The sequence below is a fragment of the Amphiura filiformis genome, chromosome 17, assembly GCF_039555335.1.
Source record: "Amphiura filiformis chromosome 17, Afil_fr2py, whole genome shotgun sequence".
Classification (NCBI taxonomy): Eukaryota; Metazoa; Echinodermata; class Ophiuroidea; order Amphilepidida; family Amphiuridae; genus Amphiura; species Amphiura filiformis.
The window spans coordinates 54155110-54183075 of NC_092644.1; the positions used below are offsets into that span (position 1 = coordinate 54155110).

Consider the following 27966-nt stretch of genomic DNA (forward strand, 5'->3'; position numbering starts at 1 on the left):
CCATATTTTTTACAATTTGCTCACACCAAATGCCCCTTACTGCGAAAGTGCCAGCCATACACCTATATCCATTTCATATTGAAGTGCCCCCACCCCGGGGTAGCGAGCTACATTCGAATATAAGGCCAGTGTGAACAAGACTTGCTTGTAAACTCGCATGTAAGCATGACCTTGATGACCCAATTATATTCTGATTGTGCATAATCATGGCATAATTTACCAGTGAAGGTCACTCTTACTTTTGAGTTGGCTTACAAGGGACACACACTCGCTTGCAGCATAATTTAATTGCCCGCTTGCTTGTAGGCTCATACTGCAGTTACTGTCCGTTTTCCTATACACAATACACAGTGCTCTCACCATTGAGCTGTGACCTGTACAAATCGTGCCATGTTAGAAGAATAGGCATTTGTCTAGTTAACGTCAATGTGTGAAAAATAACCGGCCAATATTAAAAGTACTCTCAAAAACTTCTAGCAAATATATTCCTCTAACATGACCTAAAATTACAGCTAGGTTAGATGCTCAGAAATATTCGTACTTTGGTAAAATAGTGAGTGAGGGCAAGACATAGCTAGCCAACGTCCCGTGTTAATTGAATGGAGATTTGACCGAAAATTTTGGTAAACGGACCGCTCACTTCTGAAGAATGCCACACGAAAACGGTACAAGCTACATTTAAAGTACTCTCTGTTCGATCATCATGATGAGTTTCTTACATAGTATGCCGAAATTGGGTACTGTAGGAGGTTGACAAGGGGTCGTACTTCGCTGATGAGTAAGTGACAGTGAACATGAAATTCAGCGCATATAACCCAAGTTAGTAGCTAGTTAGTGGAGGCCGTCACGGGACTGATTATTGATTATTGAAGTGCCTTATTAATAGATACGCACGATTTAGGGCAAGAAAAAACCCGGGACACTTTTGGAGACATCATCATCATCATCATCATCATCATCATCATCATCATCATCATCATCATCATCATCATCATCATCACTTTCTACATATTTTTCTAAACAACATACTGTTTTAATAAGATTTTTTTCTTAAAATGCATTTAACTATAATTATTGTTTAGAGCGTGGTGAAATAAAACATCACGATTTTCATCACAAAACAAATATAATGCATAAGAAATCGTTTGTTTTAGAGCGTGATGATGAAATGAAACATCACGGTTTTCATCACGAAACAAAGTAATGCATAAGAAATCAATTTTTCGTGAGTGATGAAATAAAACATCATGATTTTCATCACGAAACAAAGTAATACATAAGAAATCGTTTGTTTTAGAGCGTGATGAAATAAAACATCACGATTTTCATCACAAAACAAAGTAATAGGCCTACAAAAGAAATACTTTTTTCGAGAGTGATTAAATAAAACATCACGATTTTCATCACGGAACAAAGTAATACATAAGACATCGTTTGTTTGATTGCAATCAACCGCGACAGTTCGTCTCACACATAACAATGCACTGCGATCAAATAGGTTGATGACAACATTTGATTGAATGGACTGCACTGCGACATGATTACGGTGCACCGGTTCAAATCCTTTGTTTGGAGCCAATCAATAATTTCACGTACAGCCTCTATGCAAATTAGAGTTTACACACGCTGCAGCTGGGGTAATCGACCGAAGCTGGTTGTCGTTAGTGATCGAATGCATGAGCTTATTTGCTTTACAGAATCGATTTACTGGATTAATATCCTGTTAACTGGGTTTAATGCCACAAAGGTCGAATCGGGCTTGCCATGGACCATAAGTGCATCATGTACCGTCTAAACACACCTAATTTGCAGTTGGTGGTGCAATAGGAAAGGTTTTGGGAAGGATATCAGCCTTTGGTAGGGCATTAGGCACAACTAACCACCAACATCCTAACAACCAAGCCCCAACCCCACCTCATCCCCGTCCCCATCCACAGTTACAACAGCCATCACAGAAAAAACCTACGATATATGTGGCTCGAGAGCCACAGCGGCTCTAGTTTTTATTGTGGTTGTGTTTGTGTTTGTCCGTGACAGAAGTCATTTGACCTGACCCATCATAATTTATATATAATAGGCATAATTCATCTTGCTCGCTGATAATGACGAAAAACCATTTGCCCATATCCAGATACCATTATGCGAGGTGCGTTGATTAACCAATGAGATGCACTATTGCTTGATTCGCCGCATGCTACGATCACGTTCATTGGTTAATAAAGTCAGCGCTCATGCAGATTCTTGTATAGCCAGCGATCAAATTAACTGAGTGGAACTTTATTCAGTAATGCAGGGGAGACGGATATGATAGGGATATGGTGTTTGTTAACATAGGGCAGGAATAATCATTCTTTCAAGATGGATCTCGATGTTGCCTCTCAAGTGAGTATTAGCTCTTTTGTATAACCTAAAAGCTTTCTAATAATCAAATAATACAGATTGATTCATATTACTTCATTCGCATAAAATTATTTTTTTCATGCTAACCTGACCCTGAACCTGGTTTGCCAATCAAAATGAAGATGTTGCTAATACCACGCTGACATAAAGATTCGGTTGCGCATTATTCGGTTGCGGGGGCACGGTGGCACAGCGGTACAGGCTCTACCTCGCAAACGGAGGTTTGCGAGTTCGAGTCTCGGCGGTGCCATCGTGTTGTGCACTTAGGCAAGGCGCTTTACCTCACTTGCCTCTCTCTACCCAGGGGCAAAATGGGAAGCTGTTAGGAATAATGTCCATTGAGCGCCGCCCAAAGGTATAAGCATGCCTTGGGCATTGTATGGCAGCTGACATATTCTAATGACAGCGGAATAAATGTAAAGCGCTTTGTTACATGTGAAAGGCGCTATATAAATGTCAACATTTTTTTAATTATTACTTTAACTTAAATTAATTTGGTCTTTACACTCCCTGTGAACGGCTTCAAATATCATCCGTCATAAACATCCGTCATAGCCATAATGTACGATCTTATAATATGAAATTGGTTAATTTTTTTAAAACCTGATTTTTTGGCATGTTTGTAATGTTTACAGATGTCCCAACTTGCACCTAAAGGGAATCAGTCTAATTTGTTGTGTTTGTAAGTCAACGGAGCAATGCCGACATGGTGTGGGTTGAGTGCAAAGTTGGCAGTGTCCATATTAAGATTTGCTGTTATTATCGCCCTCCTCGTCGTAACATAAACACTATTCCCATATTGAGCAATAGCTTAGCTCTTACTTCTGGATCCGGTTTGCCCATTGGAGCTAGCCATAAGATTATTGTCATAGGTGACTTCAATGTCAACCTCTTGGACCAATCCCACTATCTGTTCAATGATATCTCTGATTTTATGTCTGCTCATAACCTCCATCAATCTGTCTCTGAGCCAACTTACCACGCACCCAACACTACTCCCTCTCTCATTGATCACATATATTGTAATGATCCTGATTTGATTACCAATGTCAATCACCTTCCTCCTGTTGGTGCTTGTTATCATTCTGTTATTCACTGCAGTCTTGATATTCAGCTAACCAAACCCGACGTTGTACGCCGCAAAATCTGGCAATACAGCAAAGCCGACTGGGAAAAGGCCAATTATATATTGTCCACTTACCAACTCACCAAAGGGGAGGATGTTGATAGTGCATGGAATCATTTCCATTCTTTTTTCATTGACGTTATCACGGAATGTGTCCCTCAAAAGACTGTCTCATGCAAATCAAAAAATCCACCTTGGTTAAATGGGGACTTGCGAAAATGTGTCGCAAGAAACATATTCTTTTCAGAAAATGGAAAAAACAAAAATGATGAACTCTATGCCAAATACAAAACTATCAGAAACAAATTAAGTAATGAACTTAAGTATGCTAAACAATCTTTCTTTGACAATCTCCTTGACAATGATTCTCCTAGCAAACGTTTTTGGAGTTATTGCAAATCCAGGTCAGTTAAATCTCCAATTCCTGATAGTGTTCACCATAACGGCACTTCTGGTACCACTTCGGCTGAGATTGCAAATATTTTTTGTAATTTCTTTTCCGAATGCTTCAACGATTCCAATATTTCTGACATTCCATCTCTCCATTATGACATTTCTTCCTTTATCTCTCTTTGCAGTTGTTCCAGCGATGACATCCACCCCTTAATCTCCAAGCTTAACAACAACTCAGCCGCTGGGATTGATGGAATCACAAGCCTCATGTTGAAACACACTGTGGTTACTGTCTCGCCTATTCTTTCTGATATTTTCAACTTGAGTCTCATAACTGGCCGTATTCCTGATGCATGGAAACTGTCTCGAGTGATCCCTGTGTTCAAGTCTGGGGATCATCACGCTGCCTCTAACAACAGACCTATCTCTTTGCAACCAATTTGCAGTAAGCTTCTGGAAAAGGTTATTCACAGTCAAGTTTTGCAGCATCTCATCAACAATAATATTCTCACAAACAGACAGTTTGGTTTCTTACCCAAGTCTTCCACCACGGATGCACTCTCAACTGCTCTTTATGAATGGTACAATCACCTTGAGGATCGCAAAAGCATCGCCATGGCTCTTTTTGACCTATCCAAAGCCTTTGACCGCGTCCCCCACAGCCCTTTGCTCCATAAACTCAGAGCTGTTGGTATTTCCGGTCCACTCCTCTCTTGGTTCAGGTCTTACCTGTCCAACAGGTCCCAGTTGGTTGCTATCCGTGGTGTGGACTCACAATCTGTTCCTGTGCTTTCTGGAGTTCCCCAGGGCTCTGTCCTGGGGCCTCTGTTGTTTCTTGTCTATGTTAATGACTTGTGTCTTTCTTCCTTTTCTTTAAACAGTTCTCTTGTTCTTTATGCAGACGATACTACTCTCTTCAAGCCTATCTCTGCTCCTGATGACTTGGTTGATTTCCAATCCGACATTGATTCCATCCATTCTTGGTTCTCCCTTAATCACCTTTCTGTCAATTCCTCCAAAACAAAAGTCATGGTCATTTCCACTAAGAAGGACCCTTTTCCGGATCTCAATCTTACTCTTAACAGCCTGCCTATTGAACGTGTGTCATCTGCGAAATTTCTTGGTATCTGGCTGTCTGACAAGCTTTCCTGGAATCTTCACATTGATAACATATGCAGAAAAGCTCGCACAATCATCGGCTTCATTCATAGATCTTTCCAATCAGCCCCTTCAGCATCCGTCGTTCTTTGTACTTGGCCTTGGTTCGCCCCATTCTGGAGTATGGTTGTACTACTTGGCATCCTCTTAACATAACCCTTACCAACCGTCTTGAGTCTACCCAAAGATTCGCCTGTCGTGTCATTCTTCAGTCTTGGAACCTCTCCCATGAGGACCTTCTATTGGATTCCGACCTGCCTCTTCTTAGTAAGCGTCGTGATGTTGCTTCTCTGTGTCACTTATTTAAAATCTTTGCCAATCTTTGTTCTTCTCCCAACCCTTTCCAGCCTCATCCCAGACCTGGTCTACGAAACCTCAATTCCCGCGCTGTTCAAGTTCCTTTCCGCCGGCTTTCATTGTCCCAGAGATCATTTTATCCGTTTGCCTCCTCCATCTGGAATTATCTCCCTGAAGCTATTGTCAATGCTTCTTCCCTCGAGGCCTTCAAATTGGCCATCCAGTCCCACCTCCTCTAACCAGTTCACATAATTTATGTTTTGTTTTATTTTATTCTGTATTGATTACATGTATTTTCTAGTAATGTTTCTGATTTTAATGTTAGGGCAATCCTTCAATTTATTGTGTAATCAATATTGGATCTGCCTGGCCTTGTGCCAAATGTTATAAATAAAATAAATTAAAGTTACAATTTGTGATTATGACATTATGTCCTCCTATAGAACTGCATGTTAAACGGCCAAAATAAGCAGTAGAGTTTCTTTCACTTTACCATGTTATTTCAACTCAAAATGGACAGAAACCCTTCCCGACAATTATTACTAGTATTATTTCAGCATTTTGAGTATAGAAGAACAAATTTAAAATTTGAAGGAAATTGTACATTAAGACTTTACACATGTTCGTTACCATTCAGAATTGGTGGCTGGGCGATGGCACCGGTCAAGTACAAACTTTGTACTCGGATGACTACAGCAACAGAGGTCAATATGGAAAAAATGGACAGCAGCAGGCCGGGTTCGATGGCGGCCCACAAAGTCGTCGTCGCGTCCTGGCGCGCCTCTGTCTCGGTGGTTTAGTATTACTGGCCTTGTTACTGTTGGTTGCTTTGGGTCTTACTATTGGTCTCACATCTACAGGTAAGAGAATATTAAACTATAACATTCAAATGTTATTACGAATTACGCATAGCTAACACGAGTCACGGTCTAGAGTTTAAAAAATAGAATCCCGAAATTTGCCCCGCCCCCACCCCCAACTCAATACAAAAATTGACAACCATGCATGAGAGTTACCAAATAGCGCGGAAAATGGGCAATTTTTTTACCAGTAGCGAGGACCGCGAAATTGGGAAAATAGGGCGTATTTAATTTGGACAGCACGCGAAATTTGACCGTCAAATCAGCATTAATAGGGAGTATTTAATTTGGATAAAAGGTGTATTTGGAAAAATCCGGTAATTTTATGTCAATATTTAGTGTCACTGAAAAGGGGTGTTTGAAATTCTAGTCATTGAAAAGGGGTGTTGGAAATTCTGGTCATCACAAAAAAGCATTGTTTTTTTGTCAAATTTTTTTACTCGATTTTGCATGTAAAAGGGGGTAAATTTGATGAAAAATCATTGCAAAGGGGGTCTTTAAAAGATTTGGTAACTCTCATGGTTACCAACTTTTGTCTTGAGTTGGAGCCCGGGAATTTGCCCACTTATGTATTTTCGACCACTCCCCTTTATTATAAGTTCTATTATAATAACGTAGTTTCATTTCTTTCCCTGCTTCTTTATTCTTCTTCTTGTGTAAACTTTATACCACCTTGCTCCGGACCTCCATCTTGTGAAAACTAATAATAGGCCCTATAAACTTTCCTTTCCATCTTGATTCACTGTGTATACTAATGTAAACATTCCTTGCTCCGGAGCCGGGTCCGGAGCTCGATCTTGAATCACTGTGTACAATAATGTAAACTTCCCTTGCACCGGAGCTCCATCTTGAATCACTGTGTACACTAATGTAAACTTCCCTCACGCCGGACCTCCATCTTGATTCACTGTGTATACTAATGTAAACATTCCTTGCTCCGGAGCCGGGTCCGGAGCTCGATCTTGAATCACTGTGTACAATAATGTAAACTTCCCTTGCACCGGACCTCCATCTTTAATAACTGTGTACACTCCCAGCAAACACAAAACGTTTTCGACATCATTTGCAAAAGGTTATAGAAGGTTATCAGAAAACGTTTAAATGTCGGGTTATATAAAGGGTATATTAAGAGTATAAAACGTTTTCATAACCTTAAAAAACATTTTTTGACAATCTACTGCTCAGCAAACAAAAATGTTTTACAGAAAACGTTTAAATGTGGGTTATATAAAGGTATAAAAACGTTTTCATAACATTACAAAAACATTCTTGAAAATTTTTGGGGTTGAAAAAATATTTTGCGAAAATGTTTGCCCAAAATATTTTCAATAACGTTTTAAAAACGTTTGCATGACCTTTATATAACCCGACATTTAAATGTTATTATAACGTTTCACTGTGTATATTAATGTAAACTTACCATGCTCCAGAGCTCAAAATCTAGAGTCACTGTTTACACTAATGTAAATTTTCCTTGCTCCGGACCTCCATCTTGAATCATTGTGTACACTAATGTAAATTTTCCTTGTTTCGAACCTCCATCTGGAATCATGTCTACAGTAATGTAAACTTTCCTTGCTCCGGAGATCCTTCTTGAATCACTGTGTATACTAATGTAAACATTCCTTGCTCCAGAGCTCCTTTTTGAATCACTGTAAACTTCCCTTGCTTAAGTAATTTCACTTAGTAAAGCAAGGGAAATGATCCATAGTATTGTACCCCTACCCCTTAATTTAGCAACTCAAATAATATTGATATTTAAATATATACATGTCGTTAAAATATAAATAACAGTGACTATACATAATAAATAATTGTAATTAATTGATACTTAGTCATCCAGATGGTTGATATCGCAGTAGTGACATAAAACTGATTAAGGGTAGACGAGGTATTGTTGGTCGAAGCAACCGAAAAATCGATTTTCATTATCTAAATCAATATATTATTGAAAAATAACACTTTGATCTCTTGCAAAAGGTCATTCTACAGATCATTTACTTTGAAAACTTGCTTAATTTATTACTGCTAATGAGTTATCTACGTTTTACAAAAGTGTTGTTGTTTCAGCCCTTTTTACAACATGACTCAAGAACCACAGGTCCTACAAAAGTATATCTGTGATATTTAGATTCTTCTACACGCTCGCTATGAATTGAGCAATGCAATTTTTGCCAAAGCTCACTACCATTCGCAAGATGCTGTGTAGGCCCACTACCAAATCGCAACAGTTTAAAGTTGTTGCTAACCTTAAAACTGTTGATTATTTCAATTTCAATTTTCAGAAAATTGTCAATAATATATGAATGAACTAATTTGTCTTTCAAGCAGTATTCTCAGTTTCGTTAAGGGGGTACCACACCCCTCGATAAATTAAGGCCTATTTTTGCATTTTTCAAAAACTAATAACACAGTGGTAACAAAAGATATGTATATTATAGGGGCAAGGAATCCAATTACTACACTGGAATTTCATTTACCCAAGACAAGCGGTTCGGTATTTATGACTAGAAATAAGGTACCGCTAGGATGTACCTCATTTCCTATCATATATACTGAACCGCTTGTCTTGAGTCACTGAAATTTCAGTGTAGTAATTGGATTCCTTGCCCCAATAATGTACATAACTTTTGTTACCAGTGTGTTATTATTTTTTGAGAAAAATGAAAAAATAGTCACAAATTTACCACAAGGGTATAGTACCCCCAGTAATTATTAAAATCTCAAACTTGAAAGCCTTCAGAGTGAAACCAGACTGTTTTTACTTTTACAGTACTAGACACTTATAGATGTTTATTTAACACTGCAGAATATATGCCATGAACAATATTGTACAATTTCATATCCCTTTTCATGATATAGATCGGACAAAAGCAGACGAACCTATTCAAGGTAAGAAGATCTATTAATCATTTAACAAAAGGCGTATTTTTGGGCTAAATATTAAATAACACGCTTCAAGTGGTATCACTTTATTTCGTCGTTGTTTGCATTGAACATGTACGTGCGATTTCATATACGTGTACTATTATAGAAGTCTATAATCTGAAACCAATTTTACACAACTCCGACCTGTTTTATATTTACACCTGACACGCACATGGTTTTGAATTAAACTTTTGTTAACAAGTACTACACCCTTGATAAATTTGTGACTATTTTTGCATTTTTCTCAAAAATAATGACACACTGGTAACAAAAGTTATGTATATTACAGGGCAAGAATACCAGTTACTAAACTATACTGGAATTTCAGTGACTCAAGAGAAGCGGTACGTTATTTATGATAAGAAAAGAGGGACCGCTAGAATGTACATCATTTCTATTATAATGAACAACAGAATAATAGAAATTTCAGTGAAGTAATTGGATTCCTTGCCCCTATAATATACATAACTTTTTTTTTACCAGTGTATAGTTATTTTGCAAAATTAGTCACAAAATTTATCAGGGGGTGTAGTACCACCTTAAGGCGTGCCAGAGTGGTGTTTGCACTCACAATATTGAGACATAGGCTGAAGCTTGCAATGACAAAAACAAATGATGTAACGTACTTTAATGTGTGTACCTTCAAGTTACCCAAATGATGTAACTTACTTCAACGTGTGTACTTTCTTGTTACCCAAATGATGCAACGTACTTTAATGTGTGTACCTTCATGTTACCCAAATGATGTAACGTACTTTAATGTGTGTACCTTCATGTTACCCAAATGATGTAACGTACTTTAATGTATGTACTTTGCCACCCAAATGATGTAACGTACTTTAATGTGTGTACCTTCATGTTACCCAAATGATGTAACGTACTTTAATGTGTGTACCTTCATGTTTACCAAATGATGTAACGTACTTTAATGTGTGTACCTTCATGTTACCCAAATGATGTAACGTACTTTAATGTGTGTACCTTCATGCTACCCAAATGATGTAACGTACTTTAATGTGTGTACCTTCATGTTACCCAAATGATGCAACGTACTTTAATGTGTGTACCTTCATGTTTACCAAATGATGTAACGTACTTTAATGTGTGTACCTTCATGTTACCCAAATGATGTAACGTACTTTAATGTGTGTACCTTCATGTTACCCAAATTATGTAACGTACTTTAATGTGTGTACCTTCATGTTACCCAAATGATGTAACTTACTTCAACGTGTGTACTTTCTTGTTACCCAAATGATGCAACGTACTTTAATGTGTGTACCTTCATGTTACCCAAATGATGCAACGTACTTTAATGTGTGTACCTTCATGTTTACCAAATGATGTAACGTACTTTAATGTGTGTACCTTCATGTTTACCAAATGATGTAACGTACTTTAATGTGTGTACCTTCGTGTTTACCAAATGATGTAACGTACTTTAATGTGTGTACCTTCATGTTACCCAAATGATGTAACGTACTTTAATGTGTGTACCTTCATGCTACCCAAATGATGTAACGTACTTTAATGTGTGTACCTTCATGTTACCCAAATGATGCAACGTACTTTAATGTGTGTACCTTCATGTTACCCAAATGATGTAACGTACTTTAATGTGTGTACCTTCATGTTACCCAAATGATGCAACGTACTTTAATGTGTGTACCTTCATGTTACCCAAATGATGCAACGTACTTTAATGTGTGTACCTTCATGTTACCCAAATGATGTAACGTACTTTAATGTGTGTACCTTCATGTTACCCAAATGTTGTAACGTACTTTAATGTGTGTACCTTGATGTTACCAAAAAGATGCAACGTACTTTAATGTGTGTACCTTGATGTTACCCAAATGATGTAACGTACTTTAATGTGTGTACCTACATGTTACCCAAATGATGTAACGTACTTTAATGTGTGTACCTTCATGTTACCCAAATGATGCAACGTACTTTAATGTGTGTACCTTTATGTGACTTTTAAAAAGTGGACTATTTTGGACCTTTTCCAAATATTTTGGTCTTTTTTGACCAAGAAATGTTAAAAACCTAATTCGCAAATTTTGATCTTATTTGACAGCATAAAAAACCTGTTTTTCCGCTTGCTCGTAAAGTGGACCTTTTTGGCCTTTTTTGGCTGATATGTAAGGGTATGGTTATACTAACAGATTGTAACTGAAATAACATCAGATATGTAACCAAGCAGCAGGATGAGTAGAGATGGGCATTAATAAAAGAAACATTTTAATTCTAAAAAATTATGTCAGCGTTCAATTTTTACTGTTATGTCTGATGGTCTTTCAGAGCATGAGAATCTGCTTGAAAATCATCTGTATGAGATGACTGTTTAAGCTCTGTCTCCGATCCGAGCTGAAAGTTACAAATAAAGACACCCAACCACTTTTTGTTACTTTTTGTTTTACAAATTAGATTCCTCGGTGTTCAATTATCCAAAACCATTTCCATAGCAGGTTTAATATGCTTCCAGTTTAATAGCCAATTTACTCTAAAAAGTAACAGCATTGTGTGCCTGCCACTGTAGCAGTGAACCTTAACTAATATTAACAATTGACCCTATCTCCGCATTAACTCAAATTATTATACATATTATGAAAGGCAAACAGACCATGGGCGTCAAAAGATCATGAACTTGATTCCCTCTATTTGGGACCTGGGAATTAACGGTAACAAAAATGTCCAAGCTGCTTTACTTTCTACATAGGAAGCTACATAAGGACTTAATTAGGTAGATACCCAGCAAACACGAAAGTTTTCGACATTATTCGCAAAAGGTTAGAAAATATTGCCACGTTTGAATGTCGGGTTAATACATGTTATATAAAGGGTATATAAAACATTTTCATAACATTTAAACCATTTTTTAAACGTACTGCAAAGCTATTCTAACATAATGTTGGCGAAATATTTGGCAAAAACGTTTCCAAAATATTTTACAATAACTTTCTGACAACATTTTAAAAAGGTTGTTGAGTGTGTTTTCATACAAAACGTCTTAAAAACGTTTTCATGACTTTTATATGACCCGACATCTAATGCTATTAAATTTTTTTACCAAAACCAAAACCCCAAAATAACCAGTTTAAGGGCTCTGGTATGGTATGAGTGTTTCGACAGTATTTTTTGTGGGACATGAGAGCTCATCAGACATATCAAATTGAATTCTGAATACGAGGAATGTCCTTCTGATATCAAATAATTCTGATTTTTGAAATTCGCCATATAATTCAAATATTATGACAAATTTGATATCTTTTACATTTTTGAGGTAAACCATCTAAATCTAATGATATGTATTTAAAGTGTACGTAGCTAGGAGTAAAAAGCCGAGGGTCAATTGAAAATTTTGACCTTTCATATTAAAGATATACATTTTTCCCCTAAAAAACCTAATTTTTTTGATGTTTTGGGAAAACAAATCCATATCTTCAATACGAAAGGTCAAAATTTTCAATTGATCGTCGGCTCTTCATCCCAGCTACATACACGTTAAACATTCCTTGCTCCGGAGATCCTTTTTGAATCACTGTGTACACTAATATAAACATTTCCTGCTCCGGAGCTCCTTTTTGAATCACTGTGTACATTAATGCAAACTTTCCTTGCTGCGGAGCTCCTTTTTGAATCACTGTGTACACTAATGTAAACATTCCTTGCTGCGGAGCTCCTTTTTGAATCACTGTGTACACTAATGTAAACATTCCTTGCTCCGGAGCTCCTGTTTGAATCACTGTGTACACTAATGTAAACATTCCTTGCTCCTGAGCTCCTTTTTAAATCAATGTGTATATACACTAATGTAAACTTTCCTTGCCGCGGAGCTCCTTTTTGAATCACTGTGTACACTAATGTAAACATTCCTTGCCCCGGAGCTCCTTTTTTAATCACTGTGTACACTAATGTAAACATTCCTTGCTCCGGAGCTCCTTTTTGAATCACCGTGTACACTAATGTAAACATTCCTTGCTGCGGAGCTCCTTTTTGAATCATTGTGTACACTAACGTAAACATTCCTTGCTCCGGAGCTCTTTTATGAGTGTGTACACTAATGTAAACATTCCTTGCTCCGGAGCTCCATTTTGAATCACTGTGTACACTAATGTAAACATTCCTTGCTCCGGAGCCCCATCTTGAATCACTGTGTACACTAATGTAAACTTTCCTTGCCCCGGAGCTCCTTTTTTAATCACTGTGTACACTAATGTTAACATTCCTTGCTCCGGAGCTCCTTTTTGAATCATTGTGTACATTAACGTAAACATTCCTTGCTCCGGAGCTCTTTTATGAATCACTGTGTACACTAATGTAAACATTCCTAGCTCCGGAGCTCCTTTTTGAATCACTGTGTACACTAATGTAAACATTCCTTGCTCCGGGGCTCCTTTTTAAATCACTGTACACTAATGTAAACATTCCTTGCTCCGGAGCCCCATCTTGAATCACTGTGTACACTAATGTAAACATTCCTTGCTCCGGGGCTCCTTTTTAAATCACTGTACACTAATGTAAACATTCCTTGCTCCGGGGCTCCTTTTTGAATCACTGTGAACATTAATGTAAACATTCCTTACTCCGGAGCTCCTTTTTGAATCACTGTACACTAATGTTAACATTCCTTACGCCGGAGCTCCTTTTTGAATCACTGTGTACACTAATGTAAACTTTCCTTGCTCCGGAGCTCCTTTTTAAATCAGTGTGTGTATATATACTAATGTAAACATTCCTTACGCCGGAGCTCCTTTTTGAATCACTGTGTACACTAATGTAAACATTCCTTGCTCCAGAGCCCCATCTTGAATCACTGTGTACACTAATGTAAACTTTCCTAGCTCCGGAGGTTCTTCTTAAATCACTGTGTACACTAATGTAAACTTTCCTAGCTCCGGAGGTTCTTCTTAAATCACTGTGTACACTAATGTAAACTTTCCTTGCTCCTGAGCTCCTTCTTGAATCACTGTGTGCATTAATGTAAACTTTTCTTGCTCCGAAGATCCTTCTTGACTCACTGTGTACACTAATGTAAACATTCCTTGCTCCGGAAATCCTTCTTGATTCACTGTGTACACTAATGTAAACATTCCTTGCTCCGGAGCTCCTTTTTGAATCAATGTGTACACTACTGTAAACATTCCTAGCTCCTGAGCTCCTTTTTAAATCACTGTGTATACAAATGTAAACTTCCCTTGCTTAGTAAGTAATTTGACTTAATAAAGCAAGAGAAATGATCTGGTGCTATACCTACCCCTTAATTTAGCAACGCAAATATTTATATTTAACTAATTCATATTTAACTATATACATGTCGTTTAAAAAATAATAACATTGACTATAATATGCATAATAATTGTAATTAATTGAACCAAAATCAAAACATAAATGGGGTCACAGATCTTTTGAAATTGCAGCTCCGCGTTTATGGAATTCACTTCCTGAGCATTTACATGATCGAATCTGTAATTTATGTATTGACAGTATATAAATTAGCAACATGTATTTGAATGGGCTGTTTCCTTCGGTTTTTTACCAAATGACAATTTGAATGACTTATCCTTCACTTTTAAGCAATTTATGAATAATATTTTTACACTTGCGCTGGGATCACTGAATGCGCCCATTTGAAAATGTTACGAAAACGTTTTTGATTGTTGCTAGTTTGGTTTAACCTTCAAAGCCTTCAATATAAACAACACAGCGAAAAATACCCGAATATTTAAAAGTATTGCGACAAATAAAACCCGCCATTATCTTCGCGCTGAATTCAAATCAATGCAAATAACTACAACCAGGGGCGTAATAAGGATTTTTTGGTTTTGAAGGGGTGGGGGCGGGAGGCTGATAAAAAAAAAAAAAAGACTTTTTTTGGACCTTTCCCAAAAACTTTGAACTTTTTTGACCAAGAAAGCATAAAGAATCTGATTCGTAAATGGGAAATATTTACCTTATTCAGTAGCATATACAGCCCTTTTTTAAACGAGCGCACCCGGTATCATTGTCTTATTATATAATATAAATCAAATCGGATATTGACGAATGTGCCTCCGCACCATGTTTGAATAACGGAATATGTCTTGATCTGACCATGCTGATATGGTTAATATGCACATATCCCGGGGGTCACTCCCATTTAGTGATAATAAAAACGAGTAAAAAGGGTAGTTTTCGTGGGTAGGCACGATACGCGAGTATCGTGTTTAGGGTGTCAAAAACATGAAAAATTGGAAAAAAAAAGGGTAGCAAAATTGCAATTGCTAATACCCGGAAATGAAATTTAGGGTATGAAATTTGATGCAGGGAATAAAATCCCTGTTTAGGGTGTGAAAACAGGCCCGTATTACCTGTTTAGAGTATTGTTTTAGCCAAGGGTTAAATCCTTGTTTAGGGTGCTTTTCAAATGCTGATTATCGCGGATGGTGTACAAGCCGCAATGGGAGTGACACCCCCGTGGCACATATGTCAATGCCTGCCTATATAATTAAAACCCCGCCATAAGTAAATATGAACGAAACCTTTTGAATGGAAAAGTATCATTATTTTCATTCCAACTATGATATTTGTTTACACCTGCTTAGATATTAATGACTGTGCAAGTGTTACGTGTGGGAATGGTCTATGTATGGATGGAATCAATCAATACACATGTGTGTGTGACCAGGGATGGACAGGCACTAACTGTGAGAGTAAGTACCTCAGTGACGAAGCTGAAGACAGGCGGTCATTTCAAATATTGAGGCTTAGTTTTGGTCACGTGGTTTCCTATTATCCTGCCTAGCTCTTGAGTGATGTCATTATCCATATCTTTGTTTGTACCCTTTGTTAGAAACTTATAATTTGTAGCAAGCCGTTTCAGTTTTCATTTGAGTTTGTTATATAACTGTGCGACCACAGGGAATCAGGTTTGAAGTTACCTTCATCAAATTATACAAAAGAAGTTTTTAAATTTCGCAGTGCAATATTCACGAGCAGAGAATTCGAACAAGTCAATCTACATTTGAAAGCATTGATTTATTTTTCGAAATAGCTAAACTATTTCACTGTGGATATAATAGACCATCGAAATATTTCCACCGACTTTACAATAGACACTTGAGTGATATATAGACTTGAGTGATATATAGACGCCTGAGTGATATATACACTATTATACACTACACTATTTATGTGCATGTCGAATGACGGAAGATCAATATGATAGAAAGCTGGTTTAAATTGACTTTTATTCAATATATTAATTAATTTGGATATCGCATGATGTGAAGGATGCCCGGTATATAGGCCTAAACTTCAGACTAGAGAAGAGTAAAGAGAGAGGGAGGAGAGAGAGAAGTTAACGAAAGGGTGTGTGTGGGGGGTGTAAGGGGGGAGAAAGAGAAACAGGGGAGAGGGCATTGGAAGTGGAGTACTCAAGAGAGGTGTGGAATAGTAGGGGAGAGTCGATATCGAGTGTGTGGGGAGGCGGGGTGGAGGATATATAGGTGGGGAGGGAGCCTAGGCAAGAGGTATGGGTTGTGCTTTCTGGGGAATAAACTAATTTATAATCAAATCATCTCCATCATCATGCATCGTTTATATTTCATACAAATAAACAAAGCACCCCACCCCTCAATATACGCGCATGATTTCTAGGCCTCGTAGAACTCGGGGTGTAATTATACGGTGACATGAAAGTATGCCACCTACGACAGAGAGCTTCAACTGTCGCCCACGTTATCCGATAATGAAAATGTTCACACAATATGCCATTATATACTTACATTTGTTTGTTTTTTTATTATCTGTGTCTCTAGCTCCGCTAGTACCAGTAGTTGATGTCGACCCCGAGCTTACTCTGTCTATCGACTCAGTCGAATATCTCTCTGGTGAAGAAGTCGCCATCATTGATAACAGGAACCATGTATTACAATGCAGTGCCACCAACGTCCATCCTGGTACTACTATAACATGGAACTTTGGTGACAACATCGTCCAGGCGAGCAGATGGACTCTGGCATCAGACGACAAAGGAGATGACCTGATTGATTTGATCAGTACCATTAATGTAGACGGCATTGCTCAAGGAGCCAATAATGATATTATTTGCTTTATGAACAATCCTAGTAGGCGACGCAAGCGACAGGTTCTTATCGGGGATGCATTTGTTAGAGTTAGTGTAAATGTACAAGGTAAGGCTAATTTTTGTTGACAAATGTCTTATTAATTCAATTCAATCAACTAAAATAATTGTTTTTTCCATCAAAATTAAGACACGCAAAATAAAAAATGAGATAACATGATGAAAGAGGTGTAATGAAAATCAGAAGCGGCAATAAATTTGGATATCCAACTACAAAGAACCACTTATGTTAAAAAAGAACCACTAACCGCTAAATTTGGATATCCAACTATAAAGAACCACCAATGTTAAAAAAGAACCACTAACCGCTAAATTCGGATATCCAAGTACAAAGAACCACTAATGTTAAAAAAGAACCACTAACCGCTAAATTTGGATATCCAGGTACAAAGAACCACTGATGTTAAAAAAGAACCACTAACCGCTAAATTTGGATATCCAACTACAAAGAACCACTAATGTTAAAAAAGAACCACTAACCGCTAAATTTGGATATCCAACTACTAAGAACCACTAATGTTAAAAAAGATCATTAACCGATAAATTTGGATATCCAACTATAAAGAACTACCAATGTTAAAAAAGAACCACTAACCGCTAAATTTTGATATCCAACTACAAAGAACCACCAATGTTAAAAAAGAACCACTAATTAGCTAATTAATTAGCTAATTTTGACTGATGAGACATTAAAAGAGAACATCATGAAAAACATATATGCCAATTTTCAAAAAATCACTATACGTCACTATGGAATGCAGCCGACGATATAGTATAGAATAATGTCCTCACTTATATATTGGTTTACCAATACACATTCATGTACGCCCCCCCCCCCCCCACACACACACACACACATACACCATGCATGACGTGGTCCCAGGTTTCTGATGATATAAAAAACTTAATGTGATTAAAATACCAAACAAATATCATACAATAAACCTGTATTCGCCAAGTGCAATTTCGGATCCACCATTTGTTCTCTGAGCTTGTAGTCATACCATGCATGGTTTATTATGTTTAGTGTGTTTTTGCAATTTAAACAGGTGAGCCAGTTGCCCGAGGATTAACTCTCAAAGTAGATAACGTCGCTTACTCCAGTGGAGCAGAAGTTCAACTGGACGAAGGACGTCACACATTCGAATGTAGCGCAACTGGCGCCGAACTGAATACCGCATTAGCCTGGCAGTTTGACGGAAAAGTTGTTGTACCAGGTACAGTCCAAAATCGATTGCAGGGGACTTTGCAAGATGTAGATAGCACCATCAATGATTATCAAGTATCTGGAGATGATTGTGGCATCAGTGTTCGGTGTTTTATTTCACCATCTTGTAGCCCGAATGTTGTGGAAGGTACATTGGCTGTCGAGATTGACCTCTTGGTTAGAAGTAAGTATTTGTTCTAAACAGATCAAACAGGTTGACACAAGTAATTTTAATCTTTCCCCAGAGCAGCCAGTGCACATGAACGTTGAAAAATAAAACCAGTGATTCGAACCGGAGACCTTCGTAATACTAGCACGACGCTCTATAGGCAACCTGGAGAAGAATGGAAGGTATAAATCTATAGGTATTATTAGGTTATCTAAAATAGGATGGGTAATCATATTTACCTACCTAGTATTCGTGTCTTTTTTGTTTGTTTAAGTATCCAGTCCATCCAACTTTGTATGATTCCTTGTGTGTAGAACAAGATAGCTTTTTGAACATGACGGAAAGCCTGTGTGTCTTGTCCCCACACATACAGTAAAACCTCGTCTACAAGCATATAGAGTGCTTCTGATGAAAGCTACCGTAAAATGGGGTAACTTTGGGCACTTTTCAGAGTTTTTAAACCACTGCTGCCAAACAAAACCAATTATATTTCCAATTAACTCTTTTTTATGACATTAGGGTTCCCCACTACACTTTGAAGTTGAAAAAGATTTTTTAATAATTTTGTAAGGGTGCCCTAGGGGCTAAAAATAGCATGACCAAAGTTACCCCGCATTTGGGGCAACTTTGGTCAGAGTATTACATTCCATGAAGGAAAAAAAATCAGAAAAATTGATCTTCGCTGTATATGGGCAAGTTGTTGTTTTTTGTGACATTTGACCCCTTGTAAAATTAATCAAGCACACATCCTGGCACACAAATATCGATTTTTATTTTTTCTGAAAAAAATGTAAAAAAAATGCTCATTTTAGGTCAAAAATCCTGATTTTTTCATAAATTTTGAGGAGATTGGACATGATCGACTGCTATTTCTTCCAAATATATTTCTCAACAAATTAACACCACATATGACTAAAAACAATATTGCTGTACGAAAATATGACCATTTCCAAAAATATGTTTGACCGACCAAAGTTACCCCGCTGACCGAAGTTACCCCATTTTACGGTACATTCACTAAGGCGCCACTGTGGAGTTTGAGCAAGTAAATTACGCTTGTTCCGAATTTAGCTTTCATCAAAAACGCTATAATGCTTGTAGACGAGATTTTACGGTATACATTATATCAATTTGTGAGATCGTAAATAAATATTTTGGTAATCTTTGTCATCTTTTGTTTTCTTGTTAACAGGCATACCTAATTCCGTTGTTTTATCGCCAATGGGTTCCCTACCGTGGAATCCATCGACTCGCACCGTCACGGTTTATGAGAACGTACAAGCTGAATTCACCTGTGAAGTGTCAGGATCAGATGACGATCCCACTGTTACTTTTACTCTCGATGGTGGTGTCGTCAGAACCTTCACGGGTTCTTCTTCATCGCTCGACTGTGAACAGGAACCCGTTGTTGAGACATTGATACTATCTCCGGAACATAATGATCACCATGAGCGAAGTCTTCAATGCTCGGCTAGCAGTTCTGCAGGAGCCGCCCTCAATCCTGCAATACTCTACCTAAACGTACAAGGTAGCCACTAGCTTTTTATAAAATAAACAGGGTATTCCTGTGTTATAGTACTCTTTACAATGAGGCTTAAACATTCTTTTGCTAAAATCATTGCATTAGCCAAATGTTCCAATGTGTTTTTTCATTGAGAGCGAAAAGTAAAGCTCAAAGGCAGCTATTAAAAAAATGATGACGGACATCCAGCCCGTCAGAAACCACCGAAAGCAATATTCTCTATCACTAAAAGTATTAGCCTGTGAAGTGTCAGGATTCTTGTTTCTTGATTTGCATTTTAATGCTTGTTAAAACATGCATTTTATCGTTTCATTCGCCTCTGCAGTGCCACCACGAAATCTGGACGTGAAGATCGACTCCACATCTATTACTGATTCTGTAGTTATCGTTGACGTTGGTTATCATGTTTTCAAATGCTCAACGGATCTTACCAATCCAATTTCAACGGTGACGTGGCGCTTTGCTGGTAGAGAGGCAGTGGAAGATGCTTCAAGTACATCGACAGCGGGAGGGTTATCATCTACCAGTATTAGTAGTACGCGATATCTAGCTGGTATGGACTGTGATACTTTCATTGAATGCTCAGCGACCAACTCTGCTATTACATCCCTTGGCCAAACACCTGTTTCTACTAGTACCACCTTATTAGTTAACAGTAAGTATAAGATGGTCTTTGTAAATTTGAAGTTTGGATACTGTATTAGTTAGCAGTCTATAGTTAGCTCAATCATTAAGGCGCCGGACTATGGTTCGTGAGATATGTTTCTATTGTTGTGGAAAAATTGAGATAACTTGGAAATTTCCCTGGACAAGGAAAGTACTCTAATTGTCCCGGTTTATATGTACAAACATTGTACTCGGGATTTGATCCTGGCTGCGATGGTTATATGTAGGCTGATACGGTTTCGGCGCCTGTGTAGAGCTCGTCCCTGAATAATTAAATATGACTTATAAGGTGTGTCTTAATTGGGGAACAGTGGTCAGCGAATTCTTGTAAATTGTGCTTATACTGGCAATTTTAATTGAATGAACACAGCTTTCAACAGCTAGCTAACAGCTGTACATGATCCAACCGCGTATTTCAAACTACAATGCGAACGCACGACCTTGGAGACAATACTAACCAATCACGAGTGTGTTATAATTGGTTGGATTCACTTCCGCATTACGCACGCACAGGCGCACACACTGGCGTACATCTCACAGTGTACGCTATACCAGGCTGTGTTCATTCAATTGAAATTCCCACTATAGGTTTGTGGGTGTTTGCCTGTTCTGTTAACATGGTTAAAGTGATATTTAGTAAAAAGGGAGAGAAAGGAGTAAGTCATGTAGGCAGAGGTATCTATATAGGTAGAACTATTTTAAGCATTGGTTTGTGTAACGCTTTCCAAATCTTTGAATTGAATAATATCATATGTTTGCTTTTCATTGTTTATTAGCTCCGCCAACGCTTGTCGAAGTATCCGTTTCCTCTGGGGTTGGCTCTACTTTCGATCCAAGTAGTCTATGTATGCCAACTGTGACTTTAATCCATGGGTTAAGCTATGTGTTTGACTGTAGCGTCACCGGAGCAGACGCAGAAGCAGATGTCACTTGGACATTGACACGGGCTGTAAGCGGGTCTCCTGCAACTGAGGTGGATACGGCTAGTACCAATATCGTAGATTGCAATCGGCAAACAGATGTTGAAACCTTTGCGATAACTGTTGACTATGACGAGCACCAAGACCAGACTTTGACATGTGCTGCTGAAAATTCCGCTGGGAATGCGGATCAAAGTATTGCTATTAATGTCGAAGGTAATCATATTTTAATCATAACAACTGTGCCAGTTTCGATATTACGACGCGTGTCATTTGTCACCAGCAAGCAATCACGTTAGCCAGTCAGCACATCCAGTTTCAGTCGTATAGGTAAATGCTGGAACCTGGTGGTTGGATTTTTGAATGTTCAAATGCGATGGCTGGACCAATACACGAAACGTTTTGTCCAGGTAATATTTACTCACTGCACTGCACTGCGCTTAGATGCTGATGAGGTAACAGTTTGTTTCCTTGCATTGATTTCAGTTGCACCTACTATGTCGGAAATAAGTCTCTTTGTCAACTCTGTACCTTACGATCACCAAGATACTGTCAACAATTTCTTGGAAGGGGACTCGCTTGATTTCGAATGCGTGGTCTCTGCAGGTGCGATTCCTACTGCTACTGTGTCGTGGGATATAAATGGTGTTTCATCTGATGGATCTACCACTACCAGGGTTATTACTGCAAGCTCCGTAGCAACAAACCCCGTAGCAACATGCTCAGCGTTCAATTCTGCATCTTCTCACACAGGAGGTCCTGTTTCTAAGGAAGTTAATTTAGAACCAGCAGGTAAGCTGATTTAATAACGTAATAAATTTCATCGGCAGGCACCAGCAAGTTTTATCATAATTATTAGAGTTAACGCGTATTATAAATAGTTATTGCGATTTCAAATTTCAAAGCAAAACTTACTTGAGTTCAGCTTAATACTCTTCATGCTCTTGTGTATTCTCAGAAACAATCTTTAGAATAACTAAGAAAAGGCGAAATGTTTATTTTCCAGAACCACAAGATTGTTATGAGATCTTGAACACATATGGAAGAACCACGAGTGGTATGTATTGGATCTATCCCATCGTAAGCGGCACCGCTACACGTATGCAAGTTTGGTGTGACATGGACACAGACGGTGGAGGCTGGACGGTGAGTAAAATGTTTTTGTTTGTTTTATACCTTATAATAATCAATTTACATGCTTGTAATGTCATCACAATAGTACATATCAATGTAGATTCATATCACACTACCCTGAAGTTAAATGTGGTTGCTTTTCGTTTAAAGTTTAAAGGACACGTGTGACTCACAACTTAAAGATATTGCATGTGGTGTCCTGCAAGGATCGATATTAGGTCCACTATTTTTATACCATATTTTAATGATATCACTAGTACCTCTAACATTCTGGATTTTATACTATTTGCTGATGATACCACTATCCTTTATTCGCATGAAATGTTGAGAGTCAAATAAATGTCGTGAATGCTGAATTGAAAGAAGTAAGGAATTGGTTTAGAGCAACTAAGTTATCAGTTAATGAAAGCAAAACAAATTATATGTTATTAGGTACGTCTCATATGACATCAAAGTGCAGCAAGATTTAAACATCGTCCTAGACAACACACCTTTAAACCGAGTGAAGTACACCAAATGTTTAGGTGTCTTAATAGATGAAACCTCACCTGGAAATGTCATATTGACTGCGTTTCCAAAACTTTGTCGAGCAAAATTGGTATCATGAACAAATTAAAACACTTTATTCCGGATCATACTCTTTATTGTACTTTTATTTTGCCGTACCTCAATTGAAGAATTCTAATTTGGGGGAATACATGTACAATTTACTTAGATAAAATTGGCAATAAGAACAGTTTCTAATAGTCATTATAGAAGTCATATATACCTAACTTGTTTTTGGCAAATACAACATTTTAAATATAGAAGACATATATATTCTCTTAAACTGGGTGTAAAATTCCATACATGAGCTACCTAATTCATTTAATTAGTATTTAACAAAACGTTCTGATATGATATCCATGACTACCAGAGAAGACAAACAAAAATGATCTCCAGTTAACAAAAAATAAAAGAGTTGTTTCCGACCATTCCATTCGATCGAGCGGACCCATTTTTTGGACCTCGCTAGACAAAAAAAAACCCAAAAAAACCCTCAAAGTCTGTAAAACATTTCAGCTTAAACTAAGTACAATTAGGCCCTTCTTGAGCATCGCAATTTGTGTTGTATAGTTTAAATTTATTTTTATGGAAATAAACGAATGAATGAATGAATGAAAAGGAGAATGGTCCGCTCAAGAACCTCATCTCCACTTTTTGAAAATTTGAATATCGGTGGAAAGCCCATAAACTACATTTTCCAGTGATCTTGTTAAATTTTTGAGCGGGTATTTTTAAATGTTTAAATACCGGTGGGAAGTGGGAGTTTAGATCAGTCAATCATCATTGGTAAATCCGAATTTCTATGTAAAAAGAGTATAAATACTTCATATCAAAAATTATATAAAGTCGCTGTTTTGACATACTGTCGTATGACGAAAAATGCAGTTTTGAAAAAATCGCATTTAAAGTTTTTCCAATTTTTGAAGACCCACTGGAGAGCACCAACATGACCAAAGTAAAATATGGTTATTATTATCAAAGAATATAATCAATAATATATCTGTCTTTGTTCTCAACATAATACAAACTGTTTATTCAGTCACTAATTAGTAGTAATTAATCTGCAAACTCATACGACGGTATGCCAAAATATGCACAATTTGAAAACCTATGTATTAATAATGATACGACATTATGATACGACAGTATGTCAAAATAATAGGCAACTACAGTTACACGGTGGCCTATGGCGACGTATCATGATACGACTGTTTCAGTGTTTGTCAAAATACAGAATGACGTTTTCGGGGGTTTACATAAAAAAACATGTCGTATCACACTATATAGTGCCATATCTCATTAACTAATTACATTTAGGTCTCAAAACTTTGAGAATATATAGAGTTTCATTCACAGATTTTGAAAGTTTATATAACTCATTTTGCCCAAAAATCGTCATAATGTCAAAACAGCGACGAAGTATAATAATGTAAATTCATCTCGTTAATATTATAATGCCAGGTGTTTCAGAGACGTGTTGATGGTTCAGAAAATTTTGAACGTGACTGGGCAGATTATATGGCTGGATTTGGTGACCTAGCAGTAGAACATTGGCTTGGTAATGAAAACATCTATGCCCTTGTCAACAATGGTAAAACCTACGAGTTGAGAGTAGACTTGAACGACGGCAATGAGTGGAGGTACGACTCATATGCTTCATTTATCATTAGCGCCGTGGGGACTAAATATATATTGACGCTTGGAGTGAATAATGGCGGAACAGGTAAGGGCGCGTAAATTAAGCAAGCGGGTGCAGGCCCGTAGCCAGGATTGTGTGTGTGGTGGGGGGGGGCTGTTTTGAAAACGTGGACCTTTTTTTCTTAAGGGTGGGGCAATTTTGTGAAAAGTGGACTTCGTTCGCCAAATTTGGACTTTTTACCAAGAAAGCTTTTAAAATCCCATTTTTGGCTTGCTACTCTAGCAAATTCTTACATTTTGGGACTTTCTGTATAATAGGGCTCTGCTAGGGCTCTGAACGGGTGGGTGCGTACATGTATGAGGATACAGACTAGTCATATGTACAAGGTGTCACAAAAGTCTCCATACTATTTTGAAGTGTCAGATCTTTCACAAGAATTGGTCGAGGGGATATCACAATATATATCTGGAAGTTCATACAATTATTTGAATATCAAACATGACACGTACATTGTTGACATATTTCTTTTTATACAAATCCAATAAAAATGAAGATGTTAAACTCACATTTTAGTGACGTTTCACCACTACACTAGTGGTTTCATCAGACTGGCAACTCATCACATGTGGCTGCTTCCTTTTATAGGCAACAGGAACTGCTATAGAGGGCGTGGTGAGTTGGTCAAAGATGTTGTTGAGTGAGTAGGCCCCCTCGTCCTTGTTTAGAGTGTCTTTTCCTTATCGGCTTATCCAGATGGCTTCTTTCAGCCACCTGGTGGTCTTGTCAGCTTCTCTATCGATGACTTTTGAGTCCTCCCAATTGATGGAATGATTTGTAGAAGCAACATGATCAAAACACAAAAGAGAACTGGTTTCAATCCTACAAAGGCTTTCTGTATCCCACCTTGGAAAATGTTCCTCGAATTTATGGGAGTCCCAAAATTCATAAAGGACGGTACGCCGCTTCGCCCTATAGTGGGGTTTATGTCCCGGGGGGGTTTATGTATCTGCAGAGGCCAAAAGAAAACGAAACAATATGACCCGGAACAACAACAAACAAACCTCAAAGGGAGTTCTCTTGACCCAAAAGCTTACAGTAAATTGTTCACTTGATTTTTTGGACTGACCTTCTTTTTCTTGTTCTTTATCTTCAAATCTGTTTCTCACTTCTCTTTCCATATAGGCCAGTATGCCCATATAGACTTTTTAGACTGACTTGAGCATTTTGTTTGAGCCTGCCTGGTCCCATCAGGAGCCAAGTGTATCTCTACACGGAGCAACCGTTTAAACAAACTGTTGCATACCGGTTGTCAAGGGTGTATGTAATCATAGATAATGCTTCACTATCTATGTAATGTAGGAAAATTCGACAATTTTATTAATTACCTGAATGATTGACAATAAGTCTTTTCTTGATTTTCCTCAGCCGGCGATGCAATGTATTTTCAACGAAACCAGCCTTTTTCAACTTTTGATCAGGATAATGATGTATCAAGTGCCGATTGTGTCGATTTATATAAGGGTGGCTGGTGGTATGGCAATAATCTTGGGAATACTCACTGTCATCAAGCCAACTTGAATGGTCAATATCTTAATGGAGCTTATGCTGCACCGGCACAGGCGGGTATGGACTATTCGACATGGAGGGGTTACGGGTATTCAATGATTGCGACAGAGTTGAAATTACGCCCAGCTCCACCGTGACATGTTAACGGTTATTATTGTAGTTTTGACTTTAGAAGAGCAAATTTGTCAAATATTTTAGGCCGAATACTTTAAGATGTATGCTGTGTAATATGTATATGAAGCCAATTGTAGAGGCAGATAATTTTATTTAAAAAAATATTGATAAGTTCAATAAAAAAAAAGGTGATGGTTGGTAATTTTATAATAAAAAGGATAGCTAGAGAGATTGTTAAATATTACCGAAATATTTAATTAATCAATATCATCTGGAATTGTACCTGAAAGTCTAAAAGTAGCAAAGGTCATACCAATTTATTAGAAACAAGACGCTGAGATATTCTCAAATTATCGTCCGATTTCTCTGCTGCCATGCTTCTCCAAAATTCTTTAAAGACTTGTTTTTTATAGATGCATTGATTACATCAATGATCATAAAATTCTTAATGAAAAACAATTTGGATTCAGACCATTAGTGATCCCAAATCGAAAGTGTAAAAGAAATTAAAGGATATATCATTGTCATTGGGTATTTTTGAAATGAACAATTTGGCAAAAAATAGGACTGCAATTTGACAAAGTTGGAGCAGAATGGTAGGACTGAGCCACATTTTGAGCAGGAAACTCACTATAAATATTATTATCATACTGCCAATACCAAACCATAGGAATTAAAAGGAACTGTGCAATAATTATGAGCCAAACGGCGTGCCACAATTGCAAAATCAAAATTTGATTTTGAGAAATTTAGCTTGCCCCCTTTTTGACTTGCAGCCCCATTTAACCCCTTCTTGCTCATAATTATTACACAACCCCTAACAATTTCTGCCGTTGGGACATCACTATCGTTTCAATAAAAGTCTAATTCAAAAAAACATTTTTCAAATTGTTCTTTCTTCCGTTTGCCATCCGTCTATTTTGAATGAAGGAATGAGTGGTCTTATTATACTCAGGGCTCTATCAGCGTGTGTATAGTGGGATCAGATTTGTTAGGTTCTCATAGAGCTATTGTCAAAATGGGAAATCGCCCATATTTTTATTTCTGCTCATTTAGCACAATTTTGTAGAATTCAGCACAAATTTGTTGTTTCCTTATAGCAGACTTTAGTGCGATTTAAGGCGATTTTACCTGATTGGTCATAATTTGAAAGAATTTTGTAACATTTACCGCAATTTCTTATGATTTAT

At 37.6% G+C, this 27966-nt stretch overlaps 1 protein-coding gene across 1 annotated transcript; it reads left to right on the forward strand.

Moving 5' to 3' along the window:
* The first annotated feature begins 2358 nt into the window (after window positions 1-2358).
* LOC140137302 (uncharacterized) lies at window positions 2359-26902 on the forward strand. Its single transcript, XM_072158945.1, has 15 exons — window positions 2359-2382; window positions 3036-3082; window positions 4105-4606; window positions 6012-6234; window positions 9097-9126; window positions 15753-15860; window positions 16968-17342; window positions 18343-18684; window positions 19862-20197; window positions 20517-20846; window positions 21634-21993; window positions 22264-22569; window positions 22784-22923; window positions 24919-25180; window positions 26522-26902. The coding sequence occupies exons 1-15, from the start codon at window positions 2359-2361 to the stop codon at window positions 26797-26799; spliced, it is 3663 nt and encodes a 1220-aa protein (XP_072015046.1). The 3' UTR covers window positions 26800-26902.
* Window positions 26903-27966: the final 1064 nt, after the last annotated feature.